This window comes from Myxine glutinosa, chromosome 1 (genome assembly GCF_964187855.1).
Source record: "Myxine glutinosa chromosome 1, kmMyxGlut1.1, whole genome shotgun sequence".
Lineage (NCBI taxonomy): Eukaryota > Metazoa > Chordata > Myxini > Myxiniformes > Myxinidae > Myxine > Myxine glutinosa.
In genome coordinates this window covers 239,152,386-239,169,322 of record NC_136261.1, presented here as the reverse complement: position 1 = coordinate 239,169,322, position 16,937 = coordinate 239,152,386, and the positions used below count along the sequence as shown (strand labels likewise).

Sequence of the window (16,937 nt, the reverse complement as noted above, 5' to 3'; positions counted from 1 at the left end):
TTTTACTGGAAGATAATATTTTACAAGAAAGATTATTATATTGAATTGAAAAAGGGAAAAGAAGAAGAGGAAGATGTATATATGGAAAATAATATCGGACACCCAATCGGATATCTCTCTGAGGCTTCGGTGATCAACGCGGACTTAAAATGGACTAGAGAACCAAAAACATTTATTTTCCCTTCTCCACGTGTGCTGTTGTCTCATCCTGTACTTCTGTCCAGGTGTGCTGTTCGCCCCGCCCCCATTATCTCCTTGCCATCCACCTTTTGCTCTGTTCACGTGACTCGTGGTGGTCCCTCTCGGCCCTCCAACCGTCGGAATTTTGTGCATTTAAGATTGTTCACGGTTCTGTTTAAATATGTTTAAACATTCCACTTCAGTGTTTTATTCAGTGGTATATTACAACACGCTGTTTTTCTTCATATTTAAAAGGCTTCTTTCAATTTCCTCTCCAACTCATTCCACTTCAAAAAAAATAAATTCAATCCCTTATAACTCTAAATCACTGCATGCTCTAAATTCACATTCTTTCCATCCTTCCTCCATCGTTCTTAATCGGATTGCTAACTTGAAAATCACAATAAACCCAATTTGTTATCAATGTTCGTCTTTCATCAATCATCCACTTTCTAAACTCCCCTCTTGCCCCTCGCCTCCAAATCCCCCCCCCCATTGCCCCTACACTCCTAAACGCCCCCCTTGCCCCTCCACTCCTAAACTCCCCCCTGCCCCGCCCCTCCTAAACTCCCCACTTGCCCTCCCCTCCTAAACTCGCCCTCACTCTTCCCCTTCAAAACTCCCCCCCAACCCCTCCCATTCAAATCTCCTCCCATACCAGTCCTCTCCAATTCTCCCTCCCCCCTCCTCCTCCTCAAAGCTGCCTCCTCCCCACTTCGTCTCCCTTCTATCTCATACCTCCACCTCCCCCAACCTTCTACTTTCCTCTGCCCCCCCCTCAAACAACCCCTCACTGTGCCTCATCCCTCCACCTCCCCCAATCTTCGACTTTCCTCTGCCCCCCCTCAAACAACCCCTCACTGTGCCTCATCCCTTCACCATCAAACCTTTCGTTCTCCTCATCCTTCCTTTTCTTGTAACTCTTCTGTAATCTCTGACACACTATCAACTGCTCTCCCTACCTCCCCCTCTCATCCTTCATCTTACCCGACATCTCCCCTCCCCTGTCCTGTACCCGATGCCTGACTGATCTCTCCATACAGGTTGCTTCTGACAATCCAGACTTGATCTGTTAAACAGAAACTTTCCTCCTTCAAGATGTCTCTGATTCCTTAGTATCTCTTCCTGGTTACTCCCTCCTCCGGTGTGATAGACCTGAGCCTCGTCCTGGTGGTGGAGTGGCTATCTTTATCAAAAACTCTCTTCCTCACTCTCCTTGCACTGCCCTCTCTCCACCTCACCCCCAGGAGGACCTCTGGCTACGGCTTCCTCTCCGCTCCCACCTTTTGTTCATATGTGTTCTGTACCGTCCTCCAAACAGTGATGACTCCATTTACATTTCACTGTCTGACAACATGAACCAACTTCTATCCACTCATCCCAACTCTCTTCCTCATATGTGGCGACTTCAACTGTCATCATGCCAGCTGGCTGGGTGTGGGTTCATCTCTCACCAGCCATGGCACCTCAGCAAAGGACTTCTGCGACTCACTGGGATTGACACAATCTGTCAATTTCCCGACCCGGATCTCAGCCAATGGTGTATCTTCTCTTCTAGACTTGGTTATGACAAACTTCCCTGCTAATGTCTGCTGCTCTTCCTCTGCCCCAATCGGTTCTTCTGATCATGTGCTTGTTAAAGTGGACATTTCTCTGGCCATTCTCAGAGAGCCTCCTAAGTGTCGCCGAGTCTGGCATTTCACTCAGGCCGACTGGCACGGTCTTCAAGCAGCCATCAATCATCTGGACTGGTCTCCCATCTCTACTGCCTCTGACATCAATTCTTCCTGGGAATTCTTCCAAAGCAAACTGCTCTCTCTCATGCACAGATTTATCCCATCTCATCTTCAGTTGTCTTACCCTTCCTCCCGTCCATGGTACACTGAATCTTGTGGTGAGGCAGTTGCCCTGAAACAATTTGCCTTTGCCTCTTGGAAGGCTAATCCAACTGAAGGCAATCTCAGTTCCTTCCACAAAGCTCGGAACACGTGTGTGTCTTCCCTCAGGAGTGCCAGGAAGCACTATCTCTCCACACTCAAGAATGAACTCTCAAACCTGTCTCCTTCCTCCAAATCCTGGTGGCGTCTGGTCAAATCCGTTTCTGGTGTTTGTTCCCCCTCCATCCCCTCCCTTACCTCAAATGGCTACACAGTCGACACCGCACGTGACAAAGCCGAATGCCTCAACTCTGTGTTTGCCTCAAAATCTTGTGTCCCAAACCCATCACTCTCTGTTCCCACCTTACCCAGTCGAACCGAACTGCTCCTGAACTCTGTGTCCTTCTCTCCTGACAAGGTGGAGGAGTTTTTTGTCAAACCTCGACTCTGATTCTGCAACTGGACCAGACGGCATCAGCCCACACGTCCTAAAATCCTGCTCTGCCGCTCTATCTCACACTCTCTCTGTTCTTTTCACCCTCTCTTTTGCTCAAGGTCATCTGCCAGCATCCTGGAAATCAGCAAACATTACCACTTTACACAAAAAGGTGCAAAAACAGATCCTTGCATCTACAGACCAATCAGCCTGCTCCCAATTATCAGCAAAGTCATGGAATCCATCATTGCTTCGGATATCAAATCCTTCCTCTTCTCCAATGGCTTGATCATCCAGATCTCCAGTCATCAATTTGGATTCAGACCAGGTCATTCTACTCTGGACATGCTGCTTCTGCTATCTCAACAATGGATGGAGGTCCTCAATGCCAAACAGGAAATCAGAGCCGTCTCCCTTGACATATCACGTGCCTTCGATACGGTCTGGCACCCAGCTCTGCTCACTAAACTCTCCTCCTATGGTATCCATGGAAATCTCCATGCATGGCTTGCGGACTTCCTCTCTGGTCGTAGACAACGTGTGGCCCTGAATGGATTTCTCTCATCTCCCCTTCCTGTTCAGGCTGGAGTTCCCAAAGTCAGTGTTCTGGGCCCTGTGCTTTTTCTGGTCTTTATCAATGATCTCTCCGACTCTCTGGAAAATCCTCTCTATCTCTTTGCTGATGACTCCACTCTCTGCCGCTCCATTCCTCTTCCCTCAGATCGGCAGTCTGCAGCCTCCTCACTCTCTGCAGACCTGGACAAAATCACAGACTGGTCAAACAAGTGGAACATGTCTTTCAATCCTGACAAATCTCACACTCTTACTATGTCTCTCTGAAAAGATCGACTGGACAACCCTCCCATCTACTTTCTCAACAATCCTCTCCAAGAAGTTCTGTCGCTCAAGCTTTTGGGTCTCACAATCTGCCATGATCTTTCTTGGGAAAACCACATTTCCAAGCTGGCCTCCAAAGCCAGTCGCCGACTGGGCATCCTCCGACGTGCGAAGTCCTTCCTCGGCACACCTGAGCTCCTCACCACATACAAGGCTTTCTTCCGCAGCTCAATGGAATACTGTTCTCCCCTATGGGCCGGTGCTCCTGCCTCACACCTAGCTCGGCTTCATGCTGTTGAAACCACAGCTTTCAGAATCATTGGAATCTCCCATGATGAAGCTATCTCCGAGGGCCTTTCACTCACTCACCGCAGACAGGTAGGTGGTCTTTCTGTCTTCTACCGACTCCTCTCCGGCCTTGCTCCCCCAGCTCTCTCTGTGCTTTGTCCCCCAAATATTCCTACAGGTCGCACAAGATCTGCCAGCAACCCTCTGATGGTTAAACTGCCGAAATCTCGGCTCTCTGCTCACCTTCACTCTTTCATTCCTCTTTTCTCCCGCCTCTGGAACAAACTCCCACACTCCCTTCAATCCCACTCCTCCCTCCAGGTCTTTAAAACAGCTGTTCACCACCATCTCTTATCTTTCCCCATCCAAAACCTTGATCTTTTCTACCCCCACTAATTCACCCCAAATCCACCTTGTTTGAAATTCCAACTTCATTCCTGGAAGTCTTCATTCCATGGGGAGCGGTAGACAAGATGGGGCGAGAGGGGGAGGAACACAAACACAACTTCACCCCTCAGTGTCCATATGTTTTATACCTCTCCCACCCACCCCCCCCCTTTCCATGCCTCCCCCCCCCAAAGCCCTCTCCCTCCCACAGATCTCTCGATGTCCCTGCTCTCAGATGTTGTGTTTGTGTTCCTCCCCCTCTCACCCCATCTTGTCTACCGCTCCCCATGTTATATGTTTTATGTGTCCGTTTGTCTTTCTGTGTGATTAATGTTAGCTCTTTCACGAGCCTCGATCTTGTATACCAAAAAAAAAAGAAAAAAAAAAAGAGAAGCTACACTAATTTGGAACTCGAAGAGTGGTGTGGTGTGCACCATGGGACGACTTCTCACATCCGACAGTCGGGTCAGCGGGGGCCGTCGAGGAAAAATCCTTTAGCTCCATAACGATCGACACCCTCAACACCTTGAAGTATTATGTATATATATATATATATATATATATATATATATATATATATATATATACATATATATATATATATATATGTATGTATGTATAATTGTATATATGTTTTTTGTTTTTTGTTTTGTTTTTTTGTTTAGATTAGCCTTGCTTATTCAGGGCATGCTCTTATGACCTCCCAGTAAGTCTCAACATTACCCCCAGTATTCAAAGTGACCTAAGTTGTCACTATTCACAAAATTATCCAGCCATTTCAAATTTTAATGTACAAGTCAGTTTCATAACATAACTTGTAATAATTTGCGGATTTTTTGTCCTTTCATCATTAAAGGTTCACTGGCATCTTGTGTGGGAATTGCTACTGATTACTTCCTCTTCCATCACTTCCCTGATTGATAATTATCAATTTATTATAATTTATGATATAAATTATAATTTATGTAAATAATTGAAATAAATAATTTAAAATTATAATTTATGATAACATGGCACATCCCAATGTATTGTTCACCAAGCAGCAGAATGTCGATCTTTACCTTATTTATTATCTCTGAATACAATCCTAGAAGTTTCACAATTCAAACACACCATGTGATGGTTTCTTGCAATATTTACCCTTGCCAGAGGAGAGGGTATTGCATTTGAGTCCGTTTGTTGGTTTGTCTGTTTGTCTGTTTGTTTGTCTGCTTGTCCGCCCAGAATAAATATGATTTTCTCTGCAACCGTTGGTTGACAGGAAATTTTCACCACAGGTGCATCTCCACCTGTATAATTTTTTAATGATAATTATGACGTCCTAGGTCACGTGGTTCGGCCGCCATCTTGGAAAAATTGAAAAACTTTGCACCTCTATATCTCGGAAAGCGCTGAATAGAAAAAAATTGATACATGGCTCATTGTAAAGAACTCTCCATGGGGAATAAAATAAGTTAATGATGTCATAGGTGCCTCCATTATGACGTCATAATTCGACAAGTACAAAACTTCATCCGATCAAGATGAAATTTCTTGAGCATAATCAAGGAATAAATTAGTTTAGGAAAAAAAATGATGACGTCATCGGTCACATGGTTGGCCCGCCATATTTGTTTTAACACAAAAGCCTTAAAAAAAACACTGATATAATACATCCTGGCGAGAATTTGCAATCTCTGATTGCTCTTTTTCTTTTTCTAAAATGTAATTTTACAGACGCAGCTCAGAGTTTCCTTAATGACATGTTACATTTAGTTTATCTGCCATATGCTATCTTCCAGCCAACCTTTACTATTAGCGTCATGAATATTGCAATGAATTTCATAACTGGAGAGTATCCTGAAGCTTTCATAATATTCATCGCTCACATTATACAGAGCTCAGTATTATGACTTTCCTGATCAGTCAAACCTACACGTGCTGCACTTGCTGACCTAGTAGTTGAAACAGCACCTTCAGCGGGACTGCAGAATTGTATGGGAGCCTATTGAAATTGCCTGACATATGGTCTCTGCTTGCTAAGGTAATAATTATACGGGTACTGTGGTGCTGGCTAGTGCATAGCAGATACATGGCACTCGTGCGCATTTATGCTCTGGATAATGTATTTATAGGGCTACTGAACTTAATTAATTGAAACATTGACGATTAAAACACATGTTGGTGTTCGCATCTGAATTCGTGACACATTATGTGGAGAGCACAGGTTTTTTGTTATTATTTCGTATGCAGACTGTGGCCCGCTGGTTGCATCATTGCTGCGAGTGCGGATGTGCCACTGATCTGATGCAGTTCGGCCTGTTTCCAGTCATCTGGTACTCATTTTGCCCATCTCGGAAGGATGACAGGCTGAATCAACCCACTTGGTGTTATTTAATGGCTGACATGAGCTCAAGTCGAGACCCTAAGATCTTAAGGCAGCCACCTTAACCGTTAAGCCAACACCTGGCTTGGAACACATTAAAATCCAGTATACCAATTGAGTTAGTCTATTGTTACCTCCGCCACCAAAGGGAGACGGAGTTTATGTTTTCACCCCTGTCTGTCTGTCTGTCTGTCTGTCTGTCTGTGAACAGAATATCACAAAAGGTTGTCGACGGATTCCGAAGACATTTGGTGGAAAAGTTGAATATGTGACAAGCACGAAATGATTAGAGTTTGTTGAAGATCCAGATCTGGATACTAGTATTTTTAAGTGATTCTTCACCATTGAGAGATAGGGCTAAAACCGATATATAGCAAGATATCTCAAAAAGTTATGCAATGATTCGGATGAAACTTGGTGGACAGGTTGGGTGTGTGACAGGAACGAATCGATTCAATTTTGGTGAAGATCCGGAGCTGAAATTTTTTAAAAGTGATTCTAAACTATTGGGAGATTGGGTCCAAAAACGAGACTTTGCATCTTTAAAAAAACTTGTGCATCTTCAATGATGTCTGCTTTGATTTGGAATTTTGGAATGTCTCATCATCTTCAATGATGTCTGTTTTGATTTGGAATTTTGGAATGTCTCATCATCTTCAATGATGTCTGTTTTGATTTGGAATTTTGGAATGTCTCATCATCTTCAATGATGTCTGTTTTGATTTGGAATTTTGGAATGTCTCATCATCTTCAATGATGTCTGCTTTGATTTGGAATTTTGGAATGTCTCATCATCTTCAATGATGTCTGTTTTGATTTGGAATTTTGGAATGTCTCATCATCTTCAATGATGTCTGCCTTGATTTGGAATTTTGGAATGTCTCATCATCTTCAATGATGTCTTCCTTGATTTGGAATTTTGGAATGTCTCATCATCTTCAATGATGTCTTCTTTGATTTGGAATTTTGGAATGTCTCATCATTTTCAATAATGTCTTCTTTGATTTGGAATTTTGGAATGTCTCATCATCTTCAATGATGTCTTCCTTGATTTGGAATTTTGGAATGTCTCATCATTTTCAATAATGTCTTCTTTGATTTGGAATTTTGGAATGTCTCATCATCTTCAATGATGTCTTCTTTGATTTGGAATTTTGGAATGTCTCATCATCTTAAATGATGTCTTCTTTGATTTGGAATTTTGGAATGTCTCATCATCTTCAATGATGTCTGTTTTGATTTGGAATTTTGGAATGTCTCATCATCTTCAATGATGTCTGCTTTGATTTGGAATTTTGGAATGTCTCATCATCTTCAATGATGTCTGCTTTGATTTGGAATTTTGGAATGTCTCATCATCTTCAATGATGTCTGCTTTGCTTTGGAATTTTGGAATGTCTCATCATCTTCAGTGATGTCTGCTTTGCTTTGGAATTTTGGAATGTCTCATCATCTTCAGTGATGTCTGCTTTGATTTGGAATTTGGGAATGTCTCATCATCTTCAGTGATGTCTGCTTTGATTTGGAATTTTGGAATGTCTCATCATCTTCAATGATGTCTGTTATGATATGGAATTTTGGAATGTCTCATCATCTTCAGTGATGTCTGCTTTGATTTGGATTTTTGGAATGTCTCATCATCTTCAATGATGTCTGCTTTGATTTGGAATTTTGGAATGTCTCATCATCTTCAATGATGTGTGCTTTGATTTGGAATTTTGGAATGTCTCATCATCTTCAATGATGTGTGCTTTGCTTTGGAATTTTGGAATGTCTCATCATCTTCAGTGATGTCTGCTTTGCTTTGGAATTTTGGAATGTCTCATCATCTTCAATGATGTCTGTTATGATATGGAATTTTGGAATGTCTCATCATCTTCAATGATGTCTGTTTTGCTTTGGAATTTTGGAATGTCTCATCATCTTCAATGATGTCTGCTTTGATTTGGAATTTTGGAATGTCTCATCATCTTCAGTGATGTCTGCTTTGCTTTGGAATTTTGGAATGTCTCATCATCTTCAATGATGTCTGCTTTGATTTGGAATTTTGGAATGTCTCATCATCTTCAATGATGTCTGCTTTGATTTGGAATTTTGGAATGTCTCATCATCTTCAATGATGTCTGCTTTGATTTGGAATTTTGGAATGTCTCATCATCTTCAATGATGTCTGTTATGATATGGAATTTTGGAATCTCTCATCATCTTCAATGATGTCTGCTTTGCTTTGGAATTTTGGAATGTCTCATCATCTTCAATGATGTGTGCTTTGCTTTGGAATTTTGGAATGTCTCATCATCTTCAATGATGTCTGCTTTGATTTGGAATTTTGGAATGTCTCATCATCTTCAGTGATGTCTGCTTTGATTTGGAATTTTGGAATGTCTCATCATCTTCAATGATGTCTGTTTTGATTTGGAATTTTGGAATGTCTCATCATCTTCAGTGATGTCTGTTTTGATTTGGAATTTTGGAATGTCTCATCATCTTCAGTGATAGCATAAGTGTCTGCTTTGATATTTCAAAATGTTATGGGCGACTTATGACAAAACTTGGAGGACGAGCTGGTTAGGTGAGAATAACCAGCCGATTCGATTTTGTTTCAGGTCCGAATCCAGATCCGACCTATCAATGGGATACAAAACGTAAATTGTTCAGCCTGGTGGAGGTATGCGCTCTTCCAAGTGCCTTTCTGGTTTAATAATGTCCTTGTAAATCAAGTAAAAATACGTTGATGCCAACTAATTATTTTGTACTGTGAATGATATGAGTACAAAGTCCAAAATGAGGCACAGATCAATTTATTGATTGATTAGATCAAAACAAAATGTAAATGCTCAAGAAATCTATATAGTCTCGGATGTTTGTATGGCTTCAACAATTCCAAGAGCAAACAGTAACTTCATCTAAATGCTTAGCTTTCCACATTTTTCTACCTCAAACATCTTTCGGAAATGATTGGTTCTTCTCTAAACCCTTCCATCTCCTGATATTGATCCAGACCGTAGCTGATTTACTCGAAGTGATCTTAACTCTGAGTTCAGTTTGAAAAGACAAGTGCCTGACACAATAGTCTTGCTCTCTCTTCTCCCTTTGGGTGAGTGCTTGATCAATCATGTGTACTTGTCTTCTGGCAAGCTGAAGGCATAATATTAGTTGGAGAAGCAAACATGTCTGCTTGGACAGCTGGCGTGAGAATATGCCAGTGAACCTGTTCCGGCTTAAGATACTGTATGTGTTGCATACTATGAAATGCCTTTTGTCAAATATTCTGCAGCCACTTCCACCACAGATTGTCCTGTTACTCTCATTAGCAAACCATCCCTATGAAATGCCTCTGAAGGTGCAAGAGAAAAAGGTGACACTCACCAGTTAGCATCCTGATTGGTTGTTTGGTCAAAGATATACCTATTTTGCTAATATCATAAACTTTATGATTTTTGACAGTTAGTCCATCTTGACAGCACCTGCTGCCCTTCTTATCACGAATATTGTCCAAGGTTGACTTAGCTGTTAACTATATGACTTCCTTTTATTACTTAATGCCATATATGTTGTATTTTTCCATATCTCTCTGAGAGTAGTTTGTCCCAAAATAATACAGTATATTCTCAAGCACATCTTCTCAAAGGCTTAGGTCTTACCTAATATAGGTTATTTTATGATAAATCAACTCAATGTGTTAAAACTCCTACATCTTCAATGATGTCTGCTTTAATTTGGAATTTTATTCAACTCATTGTTGCACAGCCTACACCTGCATCCTCGTGTATGGATCTATAAATACCTTATTCGAGTTTACCTTTTAGACAACTATCAACGGTACCCGCCCTATGGGCGGGGCTTCAATTGGGAGGCCCAAATTAAAAGGTAAAATATCAGAAATTGAAGGCTTTTTTTATTTTAAACGATTTATATAAACATCCGTTAAATCATATCACACGCAAATCATCAAAATCTAAACAGTATTTGTAGAATTTCCATAAAAGCGACATCACTGTTCATATCGGTAAATATTATTCCATCGTGTTTGGAAAAACTGGAAAATTTGAAAAATTGGAACATTTGAGAAACAATATAGACTATTTTACTCGAGGAGGTCCCAGGATTACCCACCCAAAATTTCGTTGCGATTGGTTCAGCCGTTTTTGCGGTACCTGGGAACAGACAGACAGAGATTTGGTGAATTATAGTAAGATGATCGAAAACTCCATATAGAGTCTTATGTTCTCACTCTTACATTCCAAAATAATGCTCGATAGTTCAGGGGGAAATCTCCATGTCACAAAATGATTTTATATTAACTCCTTGTTATCAATGGCATAATGTGGATTTTCGATATGGATTATGAATCCACATCGTGAGCGATAACCCATACCCCGCATGATTTACAGTTGTACAATAGAGTCCTTTCCCTCTACAGTATCGAAGACATACATTTATAACGGGAAATATAATGATATTAGGTGAGACCGCTGATACTTTGACATTAATTAAAATTAAAATAAATAGCATAAGTAGACAATGGTTAATAATGGAATTCGGTCCAAGAGTTAGAGCATCCATAAGAAAGGTGCTCATTTGGGAATGCCAAACAGACTGACTTTTTTACTGACGGAAAATATATATAATACATGAGAATGTTTATTCATCCCAGGAATATGACCTTTGATATATCTTTTCAGGGTGTTGAGATAGACGGAATGCTGCTTAGTAACTGCTGATTCATTGAGTATTCCCTCTGGACTGACGTATAATTTTGTTATATGCATTACTGGAATTATTGCTTTTGTTTTCGAGTCCACTGAATCTTTTTTGAGTGACAATTTTAAACTTTCGTTTCAGATATCAGTTTTGTAAAATTCAAACGAGAATAAAAAACAATGAGGAAATGTTACCCGTGGAAGGCCGATGAGTGTTGTCATTAGTGCAGAGGTGACCGCCAAACACACCGGACTCGTCATATTCACAGGTAAACCTTTCGCCGAGTCCTGGACCGATTTTTCACCAGATCCAGAGGCGAAGCTAACATTGATGGCCAGGTCAGGGTCTGTCTGTCTGGCAGACATTGTTCATCAATTGCAGCGAATGTCCATGCAACTATATTGAATTCTAGGAAACATTATTGAGCACATGTAGTTGAACAAAAAATACCTGTTTTAACTTTTCTCAGGCAAGATAACCGAACTGGATCTGCACTTAAGTATTCCAACATTTTTCATTTTAGCCAACTTACTGCTCGTATGTATCATCTGTAAACGCTTGTACACTTAGGAGTAGTATTGCTACCTTTATAATGAAAGTAGAGAATAGTCATACCTTCATCCAATTCCAGCGTCAAGGAGACCGAGACAGCGCCATGTTCAGTTATAGGTCCGGCGGGGGCAGCACATGTGGCCTCCTGACATTCCCAACATTATCCCTAAGGAACCGAGTCCCGATTATTGCAGCGCAAGGATTTTCCGAAAGTATGTTAGAGCCGTCACGTGCGCAGCACGGTTAAATAAGCTCCCTTCGCTCACTCCATCAATCTACCTGGACTTCGCAACACGATCCTCACTCTACCTGGTGTCGAGGTCCAGGATGCTTACCCGGGAAATTCCACGGACTTTCTTTGCGCGCTGTTTGTGCGTCGGGCATGAGGGAGGGAGGGGCAGCACCACATCCAGAAGCACATGCCGAGAGGAAAGAAGAGGGCGGTGCGTAGGAAGGTGTTTAGACTCCCCTCACAACCACAACCCCCAATCCCACCCCTCGCCCCTCTCTCACCACCTTCAACTGCTGCCATCCAGGTGATGCATTTTGTACAACTTGCGATTGCCATCGATATATGAACATCATCAAATTACTCCACCATGGGAAATCAACGCTCCTCTCTCTTCCTCTTACCCTACCAATTTTTTCTCAACTTCCCCAGGCAAACCCCCAGAATCCTTAAGATTCTCATCAGAAATATCCATGATTGATTGACGTCGTTCTTTTTTTGCTGCCATTGAAGCCCAGGTCGTGGTATTCCGGCTCATCGTCTCATAAATCGGTTAGTTCACTTCGCTTTGTTTGATCAATTCACAATCCGCTCTTGCAACCTACAGCCGAAGTTAAACAATAAAGTAGAGGATACATATTCCACAATTGGGCTGCAGGATGGCCTCGAGGTACAAAAACTCGTCTCCTACCTGTATAGCGTTGCTTCGATGAGCGACCCAGGTATAAACTGCCATCCAGGTGTTTCACAGGTAGGGTGATTCATCAAGGTGTGTGTCATCTCTCGGATGGACGTTAAACTGGCATCCCGTCTGTAAACATTAGTTGGTGGACGTTAAAGATCCCACGGCGTCCTTCGCGAAGAGTAGGCGAGTCATCGCCGACATCCTGGACAAGTTCCAAATTCCTGCCTAAACCACAGTTGAACGTCCGGCCTGGCCGACCAGTTCGTGAAAACTCAGGCCAAGCTTCCTCCGGCCAACCCCACAAAAGGCGGGTTCACAGTGGCCATTAAGGAAGGAGAAAGAAGATACATATTTCACAATTACCTGGTGATTATGACGCAAGACCGTAATGACGTCACATATTGCATCCACCCGGTGGGACGTGCTTCTTTAGAACATCCTTTTGTCAGAACTTGTGTCTTTTAAGACTGTTTTATTTTTCAGAAACGCAAACATCAGCATCACCACCAGACTCCAAAACAAAGAATTTAAAAGCATTGTTTGCTGCCACTGTCCCTACTATGACGTCATTTTGGCTTGTCTCCTCGCTTCTTGATGTGATTGTCTTCGAGCGCATCTGGCAATTTTCGTCGATGAAATACGATGACTCCCATGTTTTACCAGTAACTCGATATTTATGACCCGATGAGATGCCAATTACCCCGGGAAAACGGAAATATATGACAGTATGGTGGATAAGAGGTCCAATTGAATTATGGAAATTGGGTTATCAATTAGGGAACAAAAAGAAACATGGAGAATGTTTTTAAAAACTTTTCCTTTGGCCGTCCAGACTGATTTGGAAATGCTTGCTGGATCCAAGTGGGAACATCTGTTTTATAATCCTGTAATCCCCGGTTCGTTGTGGGATTTTTTGGTGAGACAGAGCGAGAAATCGTCCGCACTTAAGCGCACGCCGAGTTTATAATCGAGCAGAATTGATAGCAATGTCCTTGGCCCGAATAAGAAGTACAGAGAGATACGAGTACGATCATTTAGAGCTGTGGAATTTGTTGGAAAAGAGATCTGATGAATGCAAACAGTTTGGTTCGTCTAAAACGTGAGGATCCGGACTTACAAAATCACCCCTTGTGTAATTGCATGTGAGAGCACTTGACTGGCCATTTCGAAGAGATTAATGTGCATGCAAAGGGCACTCGTCATAATTCCACTGATTTCTATCCTACTGCTAAAATATAATTAAATCTGAATAACCTGATTTATTAATGGCTGGCAGGATGCCGAGAGGTATGGTATGTGCACTAGACTGTGACCGAGACAGCATGGATCCGAATCTCGACTCAGTTGTACACTGTCATCCTGGTGTCCCGAACCATAGTTGATGCAACAATGTGTGTACAATATATATACCGATTCCCTCCGGTCCCCACGGCACTCCACTCACCGGGGGCTCGCGTACGCTACTCGTCCCGCTAAGCTCTACCCCGGTCGGTGTCGATGCCTGGGCCGCGTCATCACCTCTCGTGACCCACTCCACACTCGCACACCCAAGCGCACACACGCCCCCCCCACACACTCCGTCATCGCACACTCTGGTGCACACTCTTTTTCCACACACTCCAGTGTGCACTCTTTTTCCACACACTCCGGTGTGCACTCTCTCTCACACTCCGTACTCGTACTTGCACACCTAGGCGCACTCACGCCTTTCACACACCCCGTCATCGCACACTCTTCCTCCACACACTTCGGTGTGCACTTTCACTCCACGCACTCCGGTACGCACTCTTTCTCCACACACTCCGGCGTGCACTCTCGCTCCACACACTCCGGTACGCCCTCTCTCTCCACGGGCCCTTCACGAACGCCCGGGTCTCGCCCGATCCCCAAGCTCGCCGAGCACCCGTTCGTACCAAACACATTTCTGTCATTATAACTCCCCTCGGGGCTCTCCTTCCCCTGCTTCTCCGCCAGCACCTGCAAACCTTCCATTTGGTCAGCAAGCACACATCCCTTGTGCAAACACAAACGTTGTACGCATTCCATCACCTCCTCCCGTGATTCACTCCCGGTCTCTCCTCCCATCTCTTCAACACCAATTATTTCTTCCTTTTCAAGGGTTACCTCCTCTATTTCCCGGTGCGCCCCTATTAATACTATTTCCTCCTCCACGCGTTCCTCGCACCGCGTCACCTCGTCGCGTACCATTGCTGCCTCCCTGCTCATCTGACGCTCAATGTCCTCCCCCATCTTTTTCCAGCCACACCTTGCTTCGTCCCTCATCTTTTTCCAGCCACACCTTGATTCCTCCCTCATCTTTTCCATCTGATTACTCATGGTGTCCATTTTTTCATCCATATATGCCCTGAATTGCGTCATCAATAACTGCAGGTTAAAACCCGCTTGCACAGTGGGCTCGGCTTCCGCCGCCACATGCGAGGCGCCACCATTTTCTCTTCCTCCTGCTGCACCCTCATCAACTTCCCCATCCAACAATTGTTCCTGCTGGTCCTGGGTCATTAATTCATCGACATTTCGTACTCCCACCGGCACTTGGTCGTCTTGGCCAGCCATTGCACGAACTCCAAAAAATTTGGTTTTACACTAAATTTTGTACGCTCGTAATTTTGAGTATGTGAAGCGCTCTCCAGGTCCAAATATCCCACTTGCGGACACCAATTTGTTGCGGTTCTCGAGCTTGTCGACGTACTGAGGGGGGGGGGCGTTAAGCCCTGCTCCCCCTCGAGCTCCGAGTCCACGAGGCCGCTGCCCACTCTACACTAGTGGGGGCGGATTGCTAAGCAATTCCAGCCACGGAACCCACAGCTAACGCGTGGAAGGGTTAACGGTCACAACCCAAGTACCTTCGACACACGCTGCCGTGAGAATGGGGGCTGAACCTCGCACGAGTCACGCTGGTATGGTATGCCCGAGTGGTTTGTGCGTCGCGTAACTCGTGCCGTTAATCACTATGAACCCGATTGAGCGGTTTTAACTCGTGCAATGCTGGGCCAATGGTGAAGGGACGAAGACGGCCAAGTTGGAAACAAACCACAGGATTTATTCACAAATGTACAATAATTATAGAAAAAGGGACACAGTGGAGAACCTTAACAGCCTTACTTACGTTCCCCGACAAGGGCCCTCAGACTCGTTCGGGGAAGGGAAGGCAGAGGGGAACGCGCACAAAGTGTGGCCGCTTGGTGCAGTTCGCCTGGACGGCGCATTTGGCGGATCCCCCCCAAGGATGTTCGCGGCAGGGACGTCGATCACAGTCGTGCACGTAATGGGAATTCCGGGGAGCGTATCCCGAAGTCATCGAGGCAAAGCGCATGTGCAGGGAGTCCAGGCAGAGGTCGTCAGGGCAGAGAGCGCGTTCAGAGTGCGAATCCAGAGCCAGAGATCGTCAGAGTCCAGGGCCAGAGAGCATCAGAGTCCAGGGCCAGAGAGCGTCAGAGTCCAGGGCCAGAGAGCGTCAGAGTCCAGGGCCAGAGAGCGTCAGAGTCCAGGGCCAGAGAGATCGTCCTGCCAGAGAGAGTCTCAGAGCCAGAGAGAGAGTTTGGGGGTCCGGGCCGGGTTTTATATCCCCCGGAGCCCCACCAGAATGTTTCACGGGCCTCCACGGGTCACGTGTCGTGACAGCCCCTCATTAGTCACTCCCCTTAGCTCTCATTGGCCGCTGTTATTGGCCACTCCCTTTAGCTCCTATTGGCTGTTCGCTGCTTACCAGCCATGCCCTCCAGCTCCTCCCTCAGGCCTCCTAGACTTATCCTAGGCCCATGACATGGCATTCCAGGCTTCAATGAGGCCTACCCTTTCTCTACCTGCCTCAACGCATACTAACACTGGGAAGGAGACTATACTTCACATTTAATAAGAAATAACTGACTAAGCGAAGCTACATGTTGAGGTGCAACTAACTATAGGGGGGTTGCCTTTATTTCCAAAACCACAACACCCTCGCGAATACCCTCAGTTAAGACCGTGGGATTGCAGATAGCCTGAACGAACCTTAACTCCAAGGGGACGATCAATTGCGGATTTGACTATGCAAGCACGGGAGGAAGAAGGAAGAGGAAGAAGCGGCGAGCTTTTACCTCACGGCCCGCACGCGCCAGCGTCTTCAACCTGCAAATTAATAACTCAAACGAACATGCAGGTAAAATGTACGAAAATAAACAGGTTTATTACACGGAACCCGATACAAAGGAAACGCAACGGAAGAAACTAATTTTAAATTGGGACGTCCCCACACATATTTCAAATACGAGCCAAAGGGAGAATGAATAAAATTAAAGTCTCGTCGTGTGTTTGTGAATCTGAGCTTATCTCCGCCTGGCAGTGTCAGGGATCGTCTGGCTCGAGCACGTTGTCTGATGCAGCTCCGGTTGGCGCGA

The 16,937-nt window shown here is 44.1% G+C and overlaps 1 protein-coding gene across 1 annotated transcript in view; it reads right to left on the bottom strand.

The window, feature by feature from the left end:
- The window catches only part of LOC137419376 (uncharacterized), a 116,375-nt gene extending 104,374 nt beyond the window's left edge, over nt 1-12,001 (bottom strand). Inside the window, exons 1-2 of the mRNA XM_078785362.1 lie at nt 11,690-12,001; nt 11,269-11,424 (exon numbers count right to left, since the gene is read on the bottom strand). Of these exons, the coding sequence (XP_078641488.1) occupies nt 11,269-11,424; nt 11,690-11,695 (162 nt within the window). The 5' untranslated portion in view covers nt 11,696-12,001. The remainder of the gene's footprint in view (nt 1-11,268; nt 11,425-11,689) is intronic.
- Nucleotides 12,002-16,937: the final 4,936 nt, after the last annotated feature.